At 31.1% G+C, this 22,346-nt stretch overlaps 1 protein-coding gene across 1 annotated transcript; it reads right to left on the bottom strand.

Annotated features, from left to right (window-relative positions):
• Window positions 1-6,686: 6,686 nt before the first annotated feature.
• Window positions 6,687-22,093, bottom strand: LOC143062113 (alpha-1A adrenergic receptor-like). Its single transcript, XM_076233924.1, has 2 exons — window positions 21,594-22,093; window positions 6,687-7,469 (listed from the first exon to the last, which is right to left on the bottom strand). Exons 1-2 carry the CDS (start codon window positions 22,031-22,033, stop codon window positions 6,776-6,778), a joined length of 1,134 nt encoding a protein of 377 aa, XP_076090039.1. The 5' UTR covers window positions 22,034-22,093; the 3' UTR covers window positions 6,687-6,775.
• Between the last annotated feature and the right edge of the window lie 253 nt (window positions 22,094-22,346).

The raw sequence follows: 22,346 nt of genomic DNA, 5'->3' as shown, positions 1-22,346 counted from the left end.
AACCTTGGTAGCAGGCCTTTTATGAACTTTCACTGGTAATCGTGAAACATGCAATGGTAACTTGCAAACCTTGGTAGCTGGACTGAGTAATCTAAGACACTGGTTTCTTATTCATTTCAAGACAAAATATAACAAAAACAGTTATAAGTTTAGCAATGACTATTTAATCAGTCATAAATCAATATATATATGTTATAAATAAATATCCCAAAGCAAAAACGGTTCAGAGCCCCCCTTGGATGTTAATCGTCGTGCGTAAACATGGGAAAGTGGTTTTACTATTTATAGTATTATAGTAAATAATATAGGTCACTTGTCAGGTCGTAAATATCCTAAAAATCGGGGTTAACATTAACCTGGTAATGGTTCACAAGTGGTATAGGCTCTGGTAATAATGGTATCTCTATCAAAAATGGTCAAGGTAATGTGAGCTGAGCTGTCCAGAATCGTCTGCTACAACCGTTTATATAGTCCGGAAGTCTGCGGACACAGAAAGTGTGTCCGTTACTATAACGATAAGTGTGTCCGTAAAATTAACGTAGCGATTGGTTGTAATTCTAAATATACATAATACCGGGTTCTGGAAACTAGGTTATCTCTGTCCATTCCGATTGGTCCTTAAAACCGGAAGTTCCCACGGCAATAATATGGAACATGGCGCAAAAACAAATAGAAATACACAACTGTCGAAGGAAAAGGGGAGATATGGGCTTATCAAGAATAACCCTTAGTGGGAACGTACCCTGGTTACAATATAGACCCTTAACGTGATTGAATAAAACAGGTGAGCAAAAGGGACAAGCGATATACAGGTCAAACTAAAGCTGGGATCATGTCAAAGTACCCCCCTGGTCAAACAGTGAGAACGAACCCTGTCCTATCAATATTTCCCATAAACAATAATATAATACATACAATACAATACGATACGGCCGCGATACCTGAAATATAAAGTGTTCATAGGCATAGTCCTTCCGTTCATAATATAACAGTGCAGCTCAGAGTAACGGAACACGAAAATGAAAGTGAAAGTAGAAATGAACTCTCTGAGCAACACAAGAAAAGAAAGAAACATGATACATATAAACCTATCATCCTTAACTCCTACCCTTGGGCATAACAATATGAACTTCAATTTGACCCCTTAGATAGAGATTGATAAGGCATTAATTGTGCGTGTACAGTTATTTAAAGGAAAAGAATGTCAACATTAAAAGTGCAACAAAGGTAAATCATTTGATTAACTGATTTGATCCACAAAAAAATCATTCTTATACAGGTAAAAACGATAATAAAAATATATTGTAAATCTATAATATGAAACTAAACAGACATAGAAAAATCCAATTGCACGAGTTGCTTAATCTATTTATATCTATATTTATCTTTTCATCGCTTATATGGTCATCAGAGGCCAACTCGGTAATTAATAAGATGGCGTCTAGACTAAAATGCACATGAAACGAAGCTACATATTAGCATGCCTATGCCCTGTAAATTGTTTTTTTTTTTAGACTTTTAATAGTTTGGATAAATGGTTTACATTGTTATAAATCGAATTTGAGAATTTAAGTCAAATCGGTGAACAAGAATTTGACAGCTAGTGCCCCTTTTATCGATCTACACTGCTTGTTTACCTTTTGTTATTTTGAAATTTGCTTTTTAAGTTTCTAGTTTTTGTGAGAGTGACCACCACTATCACAAAAAAACTCAAACTTAACCACCGTAGGTGTCGACGGAAAGGTGATTATGGAATGCAATGTTAATTCTATTACCAATTCTAAAGCTTATCAAACTACAAATATCCTCTATGATTTAAAAATAATGAGGGACACTAGCTGAACTTGTGTGTCGCTTCTTCACCTGCAAGACCAATTCAATCGGCATGTTTTTGTTTACCCTTAAATATAGTTTGTCGTATTGGTATGAGTTGTAAGTACACACAATACACACTACACACTACACACTACACACACATACCTGACATCATCGGTACCATATTTTGAAAGATTTTACATTCAAGATATCAGGTTAGCTATGATACGGATATGAACTATTTGTTGTAATTACTTTTTTTTCTTGATCAAATTGAACTTTAAAAATGAGTTAAAACTTTTAATTTCCTGTCATGTCATTAAACAAGTGACAACAAAAGAAGTTAAGTATACTTTGTTTGGCATCGGATATTGAAACGATTCTTCTAAAAAAAAAATTCTATTTAGTCGCAACCTACTATTTTGGTTTGTCTGCTTTTAAAGTTTTATTTAATTACACAACAAGTTTTGGAAGAATGTTTCTAAGTAAAATAAAACAGAGACAAATTAATGAATAGACCAACTTTGATAATCAATATCTTGATCGATATCTTCACTTCATCAATTATTCTCATTTTCTTGTCTTTCGCTTTTACTAATCTGCTTTGTCTATATGCCTTTAGGTGTTTTTTTTATACATATGACGTGGCTCTGTACTTATAAATCCCGATATTGTGCTATTGTAAAACATTTTTTTTTCTTGTTTTTCATTTCTGCTAATGGGCTTTGTCTAAAATTGTCTATATGCCTTTTTATGTTTCTTTGAAATATAATATATGACGTGGCTCTGTACTTTACATCCCGTCATTGTATTATTGTAGTATGGTAAATTTGTGTATTCTTGTCTTTAATATTTGCTAATATACTAAGTCTATATGCCATTTTGTTCTTCTTTGTTACATAATTGTTTGTATTATAGTGATTAAGATTATAACACAATGTTGACTGGTGCGGCCCTATTTTGCTATTATGCTTAATCAATATGTCATTTTGTACTTCTTTGTTACATATTTGTTTGTTTTATAGTGATAAAGGTTATATCACAATGTTGACAACTGTACCCTTATTTCGGACATTTTACCTAAAATTATGTCTGTTTGTTATGTTCACAAATCGTTGTCACTAGAATTGAATTTGATGCCACAACCATTCAAGTAAGAGGGTTTTGCTCGCTTTAAAACCAGTTTTCATCCACAATGTTCGAAGTAAGAAAATGCCCGTACCAAGTCCAGAATATGACAATTGTTATCCATTATTTTTGATATGTTTGAGTTTTTGATTTTGCCATTTATTAAGACACTTTCCTTTTTGAATTTGCTTCGGAGTTCTGTATTTTTGTGATTTAATTTTTGTATAACGAAAAAGATGACTCGGTATTTTCGACAAAATTAAGTAGGTCAATGATGGTATACCGTAGGACATAGTGTGATCTTTTCAATTAACATCGATAGAGAGAAAAAAGTGATTGATAGATATTTGTCCAAAATAAACATTTCATGGTTTTTGTTAAGCATCTCGAATGATTAAAGTCTAATATTCAGATGGCGGTGCTGTTCCAATTTCAGTTTCAATCCACCATTTTCTACAATAATGCCTGTTACAGTTAGGAATATGACAGTTGTTGTTCTTCGTTTGATGTGTTTTATCCTTTGATTTTGCCATTTGATTAGGGACTTTCTATTTGGAATTTTCCACGGAGTACAGCATTTTTGTTATTTTACTTTTTTCAGACGTTTTAAGACTATTTTCGTTATAAAGGGTTCTCTCCTATGTTTTTCTTTTGACATGTTTTTGAAGAAGCTGACGTATTTGCTAATTCTTGGCATCAATATTAGAAGGTCTACACGGTTTTATTTTTATATTAGTTTAATTATTGGCAGACAAATCTATTGTACTATCTTCATACTTGTTTTAGAACTTCGGTATGGGATAACAAGGGGCAAGCATACAACACTACGGACACATTTTGATTCTCAAAAAGTATGAGCGATTTCTGCTGACACCTGTTCAACTTCTCACTGTAAACGTGCGATTGTAAGAAACCAAGTAATAACACAAGGACGGTTCCAGACAGAAAGCTGTTGCAAGTAGAAACAGATGTCCAACTTATTCACCTCTTCAGATAACAGTATGAATACTTAGACTCCCAGCTAAAACAATCATACTAATCCATTTCTGTCGCGATATGGTTGGTGTGTTTTAATTTATGTTTGTAAACTATTTCATCGTTGTTTTTCTGAATCTTTTGTTAAGCTAATATTCTCACTAGACATGTTTATATTTTACATCATGTACTGCTTGTCATGCAAACTCTTATCTCCCTTTATCAATTCGTTCTGCCATGTTTGCTGTTTTTGGAGTTTGTAAAGGTAGTTGTTTATTTAAGACAGATCATAGGACCACATCGTACCTCGTGTTGCTTTAATGTTTCCTCTTTTTTGTATGTGTGTAAACAATCACTAATTACCCGGCATGAGGACGGCATGACTGTGTAGTTCTATTCAATTTCAATGAGTTTTTGATCATTTTTGATTTAATAGACGTATCAATCGGTAGATTCACACTGACCAAAATAACGGGCAAAAGCGAAAAATTGCCGTCTGTTTCTCTCCAATTTGTTGTCTGCCTTTTCCTATTTTTATGTTAAGTTACTAAACAAAAATCCAGATTTTTTAATAATTGCTTCAATCTCTGTCTGACTTTTGTCCGGTTACTCAGGACTGCCGTTTAAGATTAAATGTAAATAAATTCAGACCAATGAGACTTATTTCACAATTAGATAGAAGGAGTCACAGTGGTCGTACAATAATTATCAGTGATTATAGCAGCTGCTATTGATAAACTATAATTTTTGCTGCTACCGTTGTTAAGTTTAGAAGTACAAAACAGCTGATCTTTGGAGAAAGAAAATGCTACATAGAAAAAAAAATTCATGTTCACATGTATGTACTAATGTGAAATTGTGATTAAATCGAAAAAAAGTGGGTAATGCCACGAAGAATAAAAAGTTACGCAACCCTGAAATAAAAACAATTTTTTCTACTTTCTGTTTGCTGTTTTTTGAAGGCCGCACCACTTCCAGTAAACATGATATCTTTTCACTTTTCTGGATTTATACCCCCCCCCCCCCAAAAAAAAAAAAAACCAAACTTGCAAGATTTTTATTAAATCTATATAAATGTTTCAATTCAGCATAAAGTTATGATCAAACATTTTTGTTTCCCTCGATGTTTTGACATGCACCAGAAACTGGAATCGTAATACAAGACTGGTACCTATAACCATAATGCCATGTCTTTAAAAAGCTAAAACATTTACATTTTAAAAAATGCCATTAAAAGATCTGTTAAGTTGCATTGAAAAAAAGTACCCCCCCCCCCCTAATTAAAGCAGTACCCCTTTCTGAAAACAGGCAAACTTTGGACTTGTATTCCACATTCCAAACTAATTGAAAGAGTTGGTATTGCTTTGCTTCATTAAAAAGAATGGCCAACGTAGATACAAGTATCTTGTCTTAGGGAGGGATAAATCCTACTTTGTAAAGGATCACTCTGATTCAAACAAAATATTCTCTGAAACTGATATTATCAAGATGCTTGATTTCTTGATCGACAACATATTTGTTACGTTCGGAGGACGTGTTTTTAAACAGAGTGTCAGCATTCCAATGGGAACAAACTGTGCCCCTCTACTTGCCGACTTGTTTCTTTATTATTATTAGGCTGACTTCATGCAGGAACTTTTTAGGAAGAACGATTAGAAGTTAGCAATATCCTTTAACTCTACTTTCCGCTATATAGATGATTTTCTTTCACTAAATAATTCAAAATTTGGTGACTATGTGGAACGCATCTATCCCATCGAGCTAGAGATAAAGGATACTACAGATACAGTTAAGTCGGCCTCATATCTTGATTTACATCTAGAAATTGAAAATGAGGGTCGGTTGAAAACAAAACTTTACGACAAAAGAGATGATTTCAGATTTCCAATTGTGAGTATTCCATTTCTAAGTAGCAACATTCCAGCAGCACCTGCATACGGGGTTTAAATCTCTCCCAATTGATACGATATTCCCGTGCTTGCATTTCCTATCATGATTTTCTTGATAAAGGGTTGCTTCTCACAAGCAAGCTATAAAACCAAGAGTTCCAAATGGTGAAGTTGAAATCATCCCTTCGTAAATTTTACGGACGCCATCACGAGTTGGTTGACCGTTATGGAATAACCGTTTCACAAATGATATCAGATATGTTCCTTACGTCGTAACTACAATCCTCTCCCCTTTCATGAATGTGACCTACCGAATTAGACTATTTACCGGTTTTGTTATCACATAAGCAACACGACGGGTGCCACATGTGGAGCAGGATCTGCTTACCCTTCTGGAGCACATGAGATCACCCCTTGTTTTTGGTGGGGTTCGTGTTGTTTATTCTTTAGTTTTCTATGTTGTGTCATATGTACTATTGTTTGTCTGTTTGTCCTTTTTATTTTTAGCTATGGCGTTGTCAGTTTATTTTCGATTTATGAGTTTGACTATCCCTCTGGTATCTTTCGTCCCTCTTGTGTGCGCATTATGTAACAAAAAGAGAGTGTCATATTATATATATTATGTACTCTGATTGCCCTTGATGTTATTTGATAATGTTGATTGAGCTAAATGTGTTTTATGCAATGACAATTTTAACTGATTATACAATTAAACCTTCACATAAACAGTAATTTCATCGAACCTTGTAAATGAGAGGGAAGATATCAACCTCAATCCAATTTTCTAAAATAAAAACAGATTTCATAACAAAATAATTACATCAAGGACATAGAATAAGGTACTAGCATAAATAATGGGACCAACAGTTTATTAAAAAGCCAAGTGCACATGATTAATATAAAAACATTTTTAAGGACACAATGGTTATTTTGATCAACTCAGCATAAATATAATTGCATGAGGTTATTCATTTTCTTCGTAGTAAGATTTTTTTAAACGCTTTACGAAATTCGGGGTTACTAAAATTATACAAAAATGGATTAATAGTAGAGTTAATATAAGTTAACCAGAATGTTATTAAATACACCGTTTGGGAAACAGCGTCTGGTTTGACAGCACTTACATCAAACACTATATGAAAAGGAAACCAACATATTACATAACCTATAATAATGTACGTCAGTGTGACGAATGCTCTCCTGTCTCGAGTTGAAACATGTGTTTTTTTCTCCGATTCTGTTTGTTCACTTTTACTTGTTGTTGCATGTACTCCTGTTGATCCTGGATTCGAGTTTTTTCTTACGTTTCCTGGTTTTAAATGATCTCGAGTGATCTCTAGTGATGATAAGTCATCGTATTTCGTTTCCGGTGAAGACACTTTTGTTTCTATTGTAGAGGGGTAAATAACAGAGAGATTATTAATCGTAACTAGTGCAGGTCTTATTCGTCTTGAAATTCTATTTCGCGTTCTAAGAGTGTAAAATACACGAATATAGCAGAACAGTATTACAAAGAATGATCCATGATGACCTATTATGGCTATGACAATAACAAATTTTTGATTCAGTGCTGGATCCCATATACAGACAGAACCATCTATATCGGCATGACTAAGCCGGTCCACAATACAGGAAGGAAGCCACAGTACTACCATACATATCCTAAAATATAAGTAAAGTGGCAATATTATATATAACATTGTAGCAGTTTATCATACAAGCTTAAATTACTGAAATCCTCTACGATTAATGGTAGAAAAAAAAAACGGAAATTACATACAACTCCGATGTTTTGCTCAGTAATACATTTCTTGTTTAACGTCATGTCAAAACCTGTTTTGTGATAGAAAAACATACTGTTTCCTACAACAAATGCATCGATGATAATATCATCAAAATACTGGACTTGTATCAATAACATATAGAAAATTCTTAAACAGTACACAAAAAAAGATAGAATATCTTTATCATCATTTTTTTTTTCATTGTAATCATAGAGTGTTTCAGTTTTTCAGTTTCAGTTATTTAATAATCCTATTGTCTTCAGAAATCTATTGCAAAACGAGAAAGTCTTAGTCCTGTGGTACAATATTTCAATAATTTGAACTCGCTTTGGAAGGACTGTATGACCAGACCAACTGAAATATTGCTTATCAATCTCAATTGCATTGTTATTCGTGTTTGATCTATGGCTACATATTCGTTAATTATACTTCCATTCCAGTCACCGATATATACTTATCCTCAATGCTACACTCTTGGCTGTAAACACAAAATGTTTGATTTACAATTCAGGTGAATTCCTTCTGAATGTAAGTTTCTTGGTAAAGTTACGAGTAGATTGAGCTTCTTCATCTTTCTGTAATCCTCCTAAATGTTTATGAGATTCAATAAATCTTATACAGAAGAAGTAAAGCCCACCTTATCCTAAATGTTGATTTCTATAAATCTATATACCAAGGGACTACTACTCTTAATTGAGTACTGCGAAAAAACAAAAAAATTGCAATCCAACCGTTTTTTTAAAGGGTTTCCTACCAAAAAAAGGTATCAGACAAGTTTGTTCCTAGGTTGTTTCAAGAAATCTGTCTTCAATAAAACACCAGCTGTAGATTTTCATTTGTCCTCGAAATGATTTCCCACGAAAAGACTTAATAGAATTATGGATGGTGTCTAGTTAGAGGCAGTCACTATTTATTTGCTAGATGAGCATAGTCTATTCCTTTTTGGTTATAGAATTAATGTGTTCTTTCTATATTGCCAGCTTCATTATCAGTACCTCATAGTCGAGGTCTGCTTCAATCTGATAAAAGTTTTTTTACAGTCATTTTTTTTAATGTATACTATATATCAGATATCTTTAAGGCTTGTATTAACAAAAGGAAAGAAAATGAAAGTTTTGAAAAATGCCTCAAACATGGCAGAAAGTACGATAAGAGTTAACATTTTGAATTATAAACTTGCAAATCGGCTTGACATCAGTGAAGTAATTCACGAACGATACAATAATTCCTATAATCAAACCATTAATTCAAGTCTAGCATAAAGGCATTTTGCAATTAATTAAATTCTATGATTAAAATTTTTATGTCATATCACATAGCATAAAATTAATTGAAGCTGAAATTTAATTAATGATTTAATTACCTTTTATCCATATACAATCATTAAAAGGGTATATCAGGCTTTTGTAAATTTCCAGGTAGTAAATTATAAAAAAGAGACGAAAGATACCAAAGAGAGGATCAAATTCATATGTCAAATAGAGACGACAAATTCATGGAAAAACAAAAACGAAAAAAGTCTATAAAAACTAGACTAAGTTACGTTCATACTAGATGTTTTGCAACAATAGAAAGGTCCTTTCTCTTGAGTTTATTTATAACCAAGGGCCAATTTGTAAAAGTCCGAAAGTCTTTTTATATTTCTAAATATAACAATTTGAGTTGTGTACGGCAATGTCTTCCTTATTAATAGATTTTCGTCGATCTAGAGGCTGTATAAATGAAATAAATAAAATAAAACATTCTTAACCAACATCAATATTAATTCGGGTATTTTAGTAATGATATGCATTTTCTTCAAGACACACTGAATTAAATTTTGGGAAAAACATTAAAATATTGCATATAATTTCAAATAACATTTAAAATCAATTTACAGGACTGAACTATCTGATTTGATGTTATATTATGAGCTTCACAAAAGCAATACTCACATATGATTTACGTACATTATACAAATATAAGAAAAATAAACTTGACGATTCTATAATTTTTTGAGTTCTAAAAGGTACTGTTTTCACATTACAATTTCAAATTCCAATTGATATTGAAATGTTTTTGACGTTATGGTAAAAGTACAACACATTAATATAAGTCAATATTTTTTACATTCTTCAACCAGTTGTGGTGTAACACATAGTTACCTCCACATTCGACAATTAATTCCTTTTTCTGGAAACGGCAAGATAGAAATCCGGTCATAAAAAAGTAAAATCACAAAAATACTGAACTCCGAAGAAAATTCAAAACGGAAAGTTCCTAATCAGATGACAAAATCAAAAGCTCAAACACATCAAACGAATGGATAACAACTGTCATAATTCTGACTTGGAACAGGCATGTTCTAATGTTGAAAATGGCGGATTTAACCTGGTTTTATAGCTATCTAAATCTCTCACTTGTATAACAGTCGCATCAAATTCCATTTTACAGATAACGATGCGTAAACAAAACAAACAGTTATAAAAATTGAATGCTTGTCTCCTTTTCATGCTTCATAACAACCTTTTTACGGCATTGACTTTGCTAATTTAAACAAACATGTGATGCATCCATTTGATCATGTTCAAAAATTTTGTTTTGCAATCATGGTTAAGGATACACGAACATATACCTAAAATGATTGGAAATTAACTATTTGTTACAATACACAATTACAAAATGTTTATCAGAAAGAACAGGTGGCAGTAGCTTGTATCTTTGGATTAGTTTGCCCTTTCAGGGAATCTGTTTTTGTTGTTGTTGGGTCAGAGTTATCCATTCTTAAGTAAATTATTTGTTTAGAGTTCTGTGAATTGTTGTTTATCAGTTTCTCTATTTTCTGTTGACAATGATGCTGATTGTTGTTTGACTTTTCTACTGCAATTTTTTAACACAAACACGTACACCAATTAACAAAACATCGTTTAAATTTTAAAAGCTGTTAAAAAATGTTGAACAAAGTCAAAGTATTGAAGATCCGGAATTTTGGGTCCTCAATACTTTAAACTTTGCGCTTTATATTGCTTTTCTAACTTTTTTTTATTAAAGCATTACTGATGAGTTTTTTTTTTAAGACGAAACGCCTATCTGGCGTACACAATTTATATCTGGCTATACTTTTTGGACCTTTTGGATTATAGCTCTTCATCTTTTATATAAGCTTTGGATTTCAAATATTTTGGCCACGAGCATCACTGAAGAGACATGTATTGTCGAAATGCGCATCTGGTGCAGGAAAATTGGTACCGTTAATGTTATCCTGATATCTACGCTGAGTTTATTGAACCTTTTACTGAAGTAATTTTTAAAACATAATTGTAACTTATTAATTATTTGACAAATCTTTTTTAATTTGTTTCTTTGTGTGCTCTGACGCCACACATGATTTGAACATGTTTTAAATCCATCTAAGACACAGCTACTTCCGAAAACAATTGACAAAACATATACAGAATTAGGTTGTGAATAAAAATAACACTTAACAAAATTTCGAGCGTCGGAAGAGCTTAATTCTAATCTTTATTTTGCATAGATTGTGTGTAAGTATTCCCATCTGTTAAACATTAATATTTATACATCATTAACATGATTAACGATAAATTGGTACCAATATAAATAAAAGAATATTAACGAGGTTATATTAGGACCAAGGCGTTCTTTATGTCAATAAATCAACAAAATATTCATTGAAATCAGATATCTCTGTTCTTTAAGTGTTTATTTATTGTTAAGTTAAAACTTGAAAAATAAATTACTCAGAAATTTCAAATATTGACTATACCTTATGATAGTTGCCAATGTGTAATTAAATGATGTTGCCAGCTTAACATATAGGTAGGTAAATACATCGCGAAAAGTAAAATGCAACATTAAAAACTTTGCTAATAATATTCATCATACTTTGAAATAAAGATCGTTATCTCTTTTTTTTTTGGAAGAATATGCCAAATATTAGGATTAATAATCCTAATGGCAATTGTAGGTCTAAGAATAATATTTGATTTGTTAATTCGTTACATTTAAGATAAAAAATACTAAACATTTTAAGTCAGACACAGATATAAGTGTTATTGTTTTATTAAGTATACCATGTAGATTGTCTTCATGTAACTGGATTTCATAGGGTATTATTATTATTATTATTACGTCCCACCGTGGTTGTATCCTATCATTTGATTAGCAGCACTCTATTCCTCGTAGTCCGTCCTTTGTAAAATTCAATTAAGATTTACAGCTCGTCCTTAAAATCTGAATAATGAAACATTGAATTCTATAAGAAGTTATATTTATTAAATGTCAGAAAATAAGCCAACCAATAACAATGCATGTAGTCTGCTGTTCGGTTGATTTCCAAATTGTATGAGATAAATTTTGACTGTTTTGCTATTTCTTATTTCTATAAAGCCAAATGTTAAAGTATGATTTTTTTGAAAAAAGGTACAGTTTACAACTAAATTGTATATAGTTTATTCTTTAAAAGATCGTATCGGACGGGTACTGTGGAAATTAATTTGTAGTTTTATCTCGTAATCTAATAATGTATATCATTTTAAGTATTGGTACACGTTTTTTCATTACTGAGAGGCTATTTTTTGTGCAGCTTAATCAATATCGTCTTCGTTTAACGGTAAGGAAAATGACAGGATGGGTCTCTTATCACTTTTAAACTCCTTTATTGAAAAAAGTAAAATCACAAACACTCCGAGGAAAATCCCCAATCAAATGGCAGAATCAAAAATCAAACACATCAAACATATGGACAACAGCTGTCATATTCCTGAATTGGTACAGACATTTTTTTATGTAGAAAGTGGAACAAACCTGGTTTAATAGCTAGTTAAACCTCTCACTTATATGAGAGTCCTATAAAATTCCATAATAGTGACTACGACGTGTGAAGAAATCAAACAGATATAATGCGTAAAAATGTCAAAAATATGGGGAAAGCAGTCAACGTTGTGTTATCATCTTAATCACTTTAGAAACAAACAGATATATAAAAATTATGAATGAGACTGTCATCAAAGTGAGAGGGTTAGCGCTATAAAACTAGGTTTAATCCACCATTTTCTACATTTGAAAATGCCTCTACTAAGTCAGGAATATGACAGTTCTTGTCCATTCGTCTTTTATGCGTTTTGTTATTTGATATTGCCATGTGATTATGGACTTTCCAAAATGATTTTCCTCTAAGTTCAGTATTATTGTGATTTTACTTTTTAGGCCGATATTATAGTTACTGATATTTATTTCTAGAAAAACGCGTTAGATCAGACAAATCAATGTAGTAAACAAAACCTCGATCGTGTACGATTGAAACTGGCTGCATCGTCAGAGCAAACGTCTCCTGTTTTGCATTCATCAACCTTCATGGGAATTCACACTCAAAAAGTTACAATAATTGTAAAAAGACACAATCGGTAAAATTAAAGAACAAACTGTAAACAGCTTTGTCATATTGTTATCGTGTGTTGAAAAGTTTATTATTTTACCTTAAAAAAACACGAAAAAATAATATTCATAATTAATTGGTGCTTACTAGTAATGCTACAATTTTAGCAATCATGTATTTCATAATCCAGATTCTGTCTGAAAACCCCATTTTAAGCGCTAAAGTTTCTAACAGGCCAGTCCCGAATAACGTGTACCACACATGAAGAAGAGGCAACATTAGTGTACCCATGTATATTATTAGCAGAAAAACCTTACAGAAAATCATAAACTCTAAACGGACCAACGCAGGGTACGCCGACTTGTCATGTGCTCTTGTCATGCATACATCACCAACATGGCATACAAAGACTCATTGAAATTGACGATATAAGAATAAGACACATTATAAGAATTTATAGTATGCGGACTAAATTTTATTTGATATTATTTTAAAAATGCGGTTCATCAAGGCAGCCTGCAATGTATGTTATCAGTTTTGAGAAACCAATTCGTTATGACTAAAGTGATATTTAAAAATGGCTTATTCGTTTTATAGTTTTTATCTTAATGTTTGTCTATTATTTATAGTAAATGTGAAGCAGTCATATTTAATATCACCATTGTCCAATTTCTATTTTATAAGATATCTAATAAACAAGTAAACAGTTCAGTATAGGCAAATGAGATGAAAATAAATATAGAATTTGCTTTTATATTAAAACTTACAAATGTGAAAAACAAATAATGTTCATTCATAAATGATTTTATATTGTTACTTTCATAATTTTATTATTTTTTTTTTGGTTATTTCTTTGTTTACTCTACTGGTCAAAAGTATGTATTTTGCAAAGAAGGACATGTTTTATAAGTTTACTCTGTATGTATTTGTAGATTAAACTTGTCAGGGGATTTTTATTTTATTGTTTGAGTCAACGTATATTCCTATACTTTTCATTTTTCTTTAAACACAAAAATAGAAAAGATCTGGTATTGATAATTTTAATTTCTAAAATATACATTCAAAGCATAAGTATTTTGGTTTTTTTTTTTTTGTGCTTTGGATGGAAGGCTGTTTATACTTACTCAATTTACTATTTAAAACATAAAAAATAAAATTAACATAGAACCCTTATTGATAATTGTTTTCAATTATAGACCCAAAGTTATGAAATTATAACTCAGAGTTCGTGTATAACATATATTAAAACACATCAAGAAAAACAAATTGATTTGAAAAAAATGGATTTTCATTTATTTTTTATAACAATTATATAGATACAAATCTCTAACGCATAATTGACAAATGATATTTCACGGTCACAGATTTACAGTGATTTCTTTTTACTGCAAGCTAATTAACTTTCGAGTTTGTGACATTGATAAAAATTAACCAAAAAAAAAAACATGAACAAAACTTTCTGCTCAATCAAGAAATAGCGCCTGGAATTAAATGTTGGTCTGTGCGTCAAATGTTTCGGGAAACAGTATCCTTATTTATAACGTCAGGGTACCCAAATTGTTCCGAGTACCGAAATTGCACATTATTTAACAAAAATAACAGCCGAAATCAAGTTTTCCAGGATACTAAACCATATGTATTTTTATGATTTGAAACCGTGCAAGTCTATCAACATATAAGGTAAATATATTTAAATATACACAAGACGTTCACAGTATACATCAACAGACGAAGTGTTCACTGTAAAAAGTAACATTCACAGAAACGTCGCCGTGCGACGTCCACAAAAAGTCATCTTTTAATGATTTGCAAATTAAGTATGTAACAAGCATCCATTTTTCAAAAAAATTAGTAGTAAGCATGGATTGATGTACAATTGTTCAAAATTTATGAAGACATGATACAAAAGATATGTTATACGGATTTTAAGGATTAAAGCAAGGATGCAATTTGGGTACTCCTCATTACAGAATCATGAAGGGTTTGGAGGTCTGTTCAAACCCATTTTCTATGATTAAATATGGATTTAAAATTAAATGGTGGAACCATGAATAAATAATGATCCATCTGCAAAAAATCACAGATTGAAAACTTTCTCTAGATTTTAAATTAACTTTAGTGAAAAAAACTGTCAAAATATGTGCAATTTGGATACCCTCACGTTACATAATAAGCAATCAATCTTTAGAGTAGATAAAATCGAAGATCCCCCAAGGATAGATTGATAAAATCTTAATCTTACACCTTTACCTTTACAAGACAAAAGTTTTCTTAATTTCAATAACTAAGTCCATTTTATTTCATTAAAAGAATGAGAATTGTATAAAAACATATAAACGTAAAAACCTTCACTGATTCAAATAATATAAGTTATCTACGTTCATATCCGTAGATATGGATATTTTAACACCCTGAAGTACCCAAGTACACCATGAGGCGTAGCCGAAGGGTGTACAGGGTACTGAAGGGTGTTAAAATATCCATATCTACGGATATGAACGTAGATAACGAATTTATCCCCGGTCTTAGTCAGAATCGGGCGAGTTTTTATGGAAATTCGGGTACAAAGTGTAACGTGAAAACAACGTTTTTTTCATTATCTAAAAAAGTTTTATTGAAATTTGGAAATTTTACTTAGTTTCTACTGGGTGTAGGGTACTACCTTTGGTAGAACCCTACAGGTAGTCAAATATAAGACGTTTTTAATACGGAGACAGAGAAACTGGATTGAATCAAATTTGGCGCTCAATGTTGTGAGAGTTACGTCATAGATGGTGTGACGTCAACGTGGGTCATTTGCATAGCTAGGTCAGTAGTCCCATTCCTTGAAAATGTGGCAGTCAAGTGATGCATTTAATGTAATGAGTGAAAATGATCGGAATTATAGGACAAAATCGTTAATGAATTAAATATTTAATTACAAACATCATGGATAATCTACAGAATTCAATATTTTACAAGGAGCAATCATAAAACTTAGGAAAATTTGCGTGAAGTTCCCCCGGATAATGGTTAGCAACGTCCGGGGATATGGGTTAGCAACACCCAGGGGATATGGGTTTTGTAACGACGTGCGTTAACCAATCAAAATCCTAGATATATACAAAGCCGGGGATAAGGATCTTTGACACTGTCATCATTAAGATACTTCCATTTGTAGTCACAGCATATTTGTTACGTTTGATAACCAACTGTGTTCGACACCTTTAGGGCCTTAACCTTTATTTGAATTTGGTAAACTTTTTTATACAAGCATCTCAAGGAGGTAGCATGCTCCTTTAATTTCACGATTCGATGTATAAATTGTGCACTCTAAATCAATAGTTCTAAGTTTGGCGACCATGTTGATTTAATTTATCTTACTGATCTTAAAATATGTTAACGTCGTTTTCTTATGCAACGGTGTTATCCGTTAGTGTTTGATTTGTCCTTTGTATCTTGTTCCCTATTTTTGTCATCTTTGATTGAGATTGGGACCTTCAAAATTCACACTTAGATGGGGCAACAATTGTATTAATGCATTTAAGCATTACACTTGCATCATTAGAGTCTTTTAATTATTTTATGTGTTGCGTATTTGTTTTTTGTTCTATTATTACATAAATTAGGCCGTTAGTTTTCTCGTTTGAATTGTTTTACATTGTCATTTCGGGGCCTTTTATAGCTGACTATGCGGTATGGGCTTTGCTCCTTGTTGAAGTCCGTACGGTGACCTATAATAGTTGTTAATTTCTGTGTTATTTTGGTCTCTTGTAGAAATTTGTCTTATTTGCAATCATACCAAATCTCCTTTTTTTTTTAATTTTTAACTTTTATAACTTTCTATCCGTCCCCTTAGAATATATGCCAAACATATTATTCCTTCACTGCTTTGGCTATACTTTTTCCTTTTTTTGGTTTTATCAGCTCTTCAATTAATTTTTTTTTTTTGATTTTCAAATATTTTCAGTACTGTGAGTGTACAAATATTTCTTGGCTATAGTTTTCGGGAATTTCATGGGTACAGGGGAACTACGAATTTAAATATTCAACGATATACAAATGTTCAGGAGGAATGTTTTCAGAAATTGCCAAAACTTCGAAATTAAATAACCACGAATATTCAAGTTTTCCTTAATCCAAGAAATTTGGTACCAATGAAAATAAATGAATCCACAGTAATTATATCATTAAAGGGACATTAGTTGTTGATATGCACAGCTTTTGTTGTGAAATTGTACTATTTATGCTATTAACAAACAAACAAAATGATGGAAAATGAAACAAGAGCATTTTATGTGCTTCTTATATTAAAATTGTCTTTTGATTTGTAATTTCGTTTCATCTGCAACGAAAGAAGCGAATGAAAGACAAATAAACAATTTAATTTTTTCGGTCGTGTCATGTTGCTAACATATAAGTTAAGCTTATAAATCAATTCAATAAATTTGTCAAACATTCATGGAACATGAACAGAAGCTTCTTTGTGATCAAGAGATAGCATTTTGTAATATTTTATCTTATTTTACTAACAAAGGATTTTTTCCAACACAGTGCGTGGTTAAAGTTTGATAAACATTTGGAATAAATTATGAATTTAAAGCCAAATCATTAAGTCATATGCGCTATATCCTTTTTACTTCCACATGATGTTAACTACGAAGAAAGGAAATATAAATATCTGTGTAAACGAACACAAAGGAAATGTCTTTAAATAATTGCTGGGAGAAAAACGACAATTGAGATCAATACTGACATGGTAATGTAACATTATTACAATCCGTTGTTTTTTTGTTCAGTATAAATAGATAAAAAAAGTAAATTTTTAAAAGATATTGTGTTAATGGAAATGTATGCCTGACATTTTGAAACATTATTTTACATATTCAGTTGAAAAAATAAAGTCTTCTGATGTATCTTTGAAAAGAAAATCTATAAATAAACTGTACTTAACCGTACTAGTATATATTTGTTATAATGTTAAACATGTATACATAAATGAATAAGTTTAATTAATGCTATTTTTTTTTTAACAAATTGTGCATAATCAACACAAAAACTCTATCAACAATTTACCTAAAAAATGTACTACTGAGACCAATATCAAGAAATCAGTCATTTAAAAGGATAATAATCACTGCTTAACAATATGCAATTATATTCTCTTATTGGTTTGTGACCCGGATTTGATTTTGCTTAATCGATTAATGACTATTGAACAGTTGTATACTACTGTTGCCTTCTTTTATTCAAACAAATTCCTTAATAACTATGGATAATGAGAGTTTCCGTAGTAAGCAACGTTATAACGTAACTCGTAGTTAGTTATATGTGTATCAATAACAGTGAAAAAGGCAGTTGATAACAATATAAAAGGAATCAACTTAATGCACCAGATGTGCATTTCGGCAAGACGCGTCTTGTCATTGATAGACCAAAACATTTAGATATTCAAAATCTACTACAAATGTTGATAGCAGATAAAACCAAAAAGGGCCCAAAGTATAGCCAAATCTTGAAAAGGAATCAGAACATTGCACGAAGGAGATATAGTCATTAATTCTACATAATAATGTTGTACTCTGCTATCCGTATCAAATAACGTGATTGTAACGGCTTATTATTGCCATGGTTGTGTTGATATCCCTTTCATTGAGGATTTTGTATTTGCCTTGTATTCTCTGCCTTTTTTAACTGCGACGATCGGAAATTTTGATTTTTTTTTTCTCTGTAAGACACACTTTTTAAAGCCTCGTTAACGTTAGTATATAGCATACATGTATCAGTTGTAAGGCAAGGACGTGTAAGGTTAATACTTGATAGTGCACAATATGGATAATAATATTTTAGCTAATGACATATATGCAACTGAATAAAAATAAGATAAAATAATATATTATAATTTCTAGTTCAATAATTTTTTAGTTTTTGCTGAAACCAGATTATGGAAATTTTCATATTTGCCTTCTTTATTTATCAATTTTTCATGATATTGAAGAAAAATTCCTTTTTAAAAATTTTGAACACATTAATTTGTTTTGTTTTTTGCTCGGATATATAATATCCTTTGTGTACAGTAACAAGTATAATTATTTATAAATCATCAATACTTTAATCACTTGTATCGTTTATTTTGTATCCACACAAAAGTGATCTAATTAATATTATATGATGTCCTATTCTAAGTTTATGAAGTTAAAGTTTTATTTGATTCCAAAATGATTTCAGAAATTTGCATGTCAAAAAATAATGTTCATAATCTTCGATTACATTACAAATATTGCATAGCGGAGTTTTAGTTATTTTCAAAGAGAAAAGTAATTGTTTGGTTGGTAAAATGTAATACCGAAATTTCAATCTTAACATTTAAAATTCATCATCTTGTATATAGTAAAAGATATAGTTCAGCATTTGTTGTCTTTTACTTGTGTTGTTTTCTACATTAAACATTATGTTCCATCTTTGAAACCAAATTGGTTTTTCATCATGTTTATTTAAGAGATAAATGTAAATGTCTTTGGAGGAAATGTTTTTAACTGTTACAATTTTTCCATTTCTGTCTTTGAATTTATATTCGGAGTCAATAGGAACGTATGTTTTAATTGATTCTTCTTTAGTTAGCTCTTGTAACAACAATGTTGGTATTGCTTTCGTCACTTTAGAATACTCTAAAAACCAATTAGCATGGCAGGATATCTTATCTAAAATCAGATTTTGTTTCAATTTTTCCTTAATTATCAATTATGTCATTTACAAATAAAATTTTACTGTTTATCCAGTTTTTGAATATGAGACATTCACTGTTTAATTTGATATTTCTATTGCCCCATATAACTGTTGTCTAATTTATTTATATGATAGTTGATCTAATTCTTTTTCAGATTTTGAATTTATCCATGATATGATTGTTCTTAAGTAAAATTAAACAACTATCCAGTGACAAGAGTAGAAAACAATCAACACAAGACTATATACTCATATTGACTGTTTATGTCGCTGTAGAAACATATAAAATAGGGATTTTTCTTAGTCAATTTCATTTTTAGATAGACAGCTGCGCCATGAACGCATAAAACGCCCGTCGCGTTTTCAAAGAATAAAGTTGAACAACTTCTCAATGGCAAAAATTACAAAAAACTAAAGGGAGCTTATCTTAATGCATATAAATCAGTCACCAAAGTTAATAGAAACTGTTCAAAGCACTGTAAGGATATTGTATGAAATCTGGAAAATTTGGAAAATCACCCTGGTTCATGAATAAAATCCCTTTACTCTGAAATGTAACAGCTAAAAATTATAAAAATCGAAAATGAGCTCATGTCAATAGGTATAAACAATTCATCAAAGTTACATGAAAACTGCTCAAAGCATTTTTTAGTTATTGTCCGATAACTGTAAAAAAGAATCCTTTTTTTAATGAATAAAACCTTTACACCTGGATACTTAAAATCTAAGATTTATCAAACGTAAAGGAGCTCACATCAGTAGATATTTACAATTCACCAAAGCTTCATGCAATTTGATTAAAGCTTTTTTTTAGTTTAATGTCCGACATGTCGGGACGGACAGAGAGACGGACAACGGTATACCATGAAACGTCCCGTTAACGGTTTTATGAAAAACTTTTGAAAATAAACCTTGGCAAAAGTGGGCAATCCGACTGTGTCTATTTATAAAGTCTAACTGCACATTCATCGAATTCTACGTATGAAACATAAATCCATATTATGATACAAAAAAAAATGCCGTAATTGAGTTATTGCTCACGTTTGGACTACCAATTATTGCTCTAATGGATTTAAAACTACAGTCAATCGCATGTTCAAGTTACACAATTATCATCGAAAACATCCAAAACACAATTTTAAGGCATATTCAAGTGTAAAATCTGAAGAGCTAAGTTAGTGTTTCGAATCATTCAACATTTTATAAACATAGATAATAACGATATAAACGATATTGCCATATATCAACGATATTCCCATTCAACACAATTCGAACTAATGGTGAAAATGAAAATTATTAAATATACCAATGTTAGAATGGCACTAGAATCAAAACATTTGAAAAGTCAAATCAAAACCGATATTGAAAAATAATGATAGTTTATGTTATCACTGGGTCACTCACTGACTAATGTTCATATGATATCACAGAGGACGGATCGTCTACCAGCAGTTGTTTTGACCAGATGGTTGTAAAAACGTTTTTTGCGCAACTACTCCTTGATCAGTTTAATAAAAATGTGTTTTGTTATAAAGGTATGTGAACGGTTTTTTAGAGGATAACATAACAATAACGCAAGCCAAAACAATTTCCTAGTTTCGTACAATTTTTTTTACCGAAGAAAATGCTGGATTTAACTTGTTTAACAATTGTTTATAGTCTCGTTATATTTAAAGAATATAGATTGGATATTTTATTAGTCCGAGAACAAAAAAAATGCAAGTTCGTGAAATAAAAAAATATATATATTCATAAAATAGGATTAATCTATCTAGAACGCACTCTTTTTGTTATTAACAAAAATGATGGAAATGAAGGTTGATTATATCATTATTTATGTATTTTAAAGTTTTGTTGTCATGAAATAAACAGATTTTCGATCTTCTTTGTTAGGACGCGAAACAGACATCATTTTACACTTACCATATAATTGCAATTGATACTGCACACTTTTTCTTTGTATGGTGGTTTTTGTAGTGATTCGGCCATGTTACTGCCCAGAACCTGTCAATTGATATAACAATTATAGTAAAAACAGAGGCAAATGTCATTCCATAATCGTTGAAAATCCACACTCCACAGAGGAACTTTCCGAATGGCCAATATCCCAAGATATTATCAGCTGTATAGAAACTCATTGCAGATAAAGCTACAGTTAAATCGGTCACTGCTAAATTAACAATATAGGTATTAAACTTTGTTTGCAGTTGTTTTTCTCTTTTCACTGCAACCAAAACAAGGATATTTCCAAATACAGTAAAAGAAGTGATTAAAACAAGAAATGTGCCAATGATTATACGTCCAGGTGTCAGAGATTTGTCTACATTATCAGATGTGTTACAGCAGCTAAAATTAGTTTCCATTTAAAATCAGGATCGTTGAAGTAAAATCTTTCAGGAAGATCTTTAAATGACTGATTTTTATTGTGCATGTTAAGTATATATCTTTCAGCTTATATACCAGAATTGGATCTGTTATTGAATATCAATTCACGTGACTTTGAACTTAAACGACAATGGAAAATCTAATTAACAAAGTTTCTTTTTTCGATACATCATGTTGACATCGCTATACATTGTATATCTTTTTATAGTTCTTTAAGAGTTCTGTACTATTTTGTTCAACTAAGACAATATTATTAGATAAGTTGTAGCTATTTAGCAAGCTGTTACAAAT

Source organism: Mytilus galloprovincialis, chromosome 2 (genome assembly GCF_965363235.1).
Source record: "Mytilus galloprovincialis chromosome 2, xbMytGall1.hap1.1, whole genome shotgun sequence".
Taxonomy (NCBI): domain Eukaryota; kingdom Metazoa; phylum Mollusca; class Bivalvia; order Mytilida; family Mytilidae; genus Mytilus; species Mytilus galloprovincialis.
The sequence above is the reverse complement of the archived record's forward strand: the minus strand, read 5'-3'. Positions and strand labels throughout refer to the sequence as shown.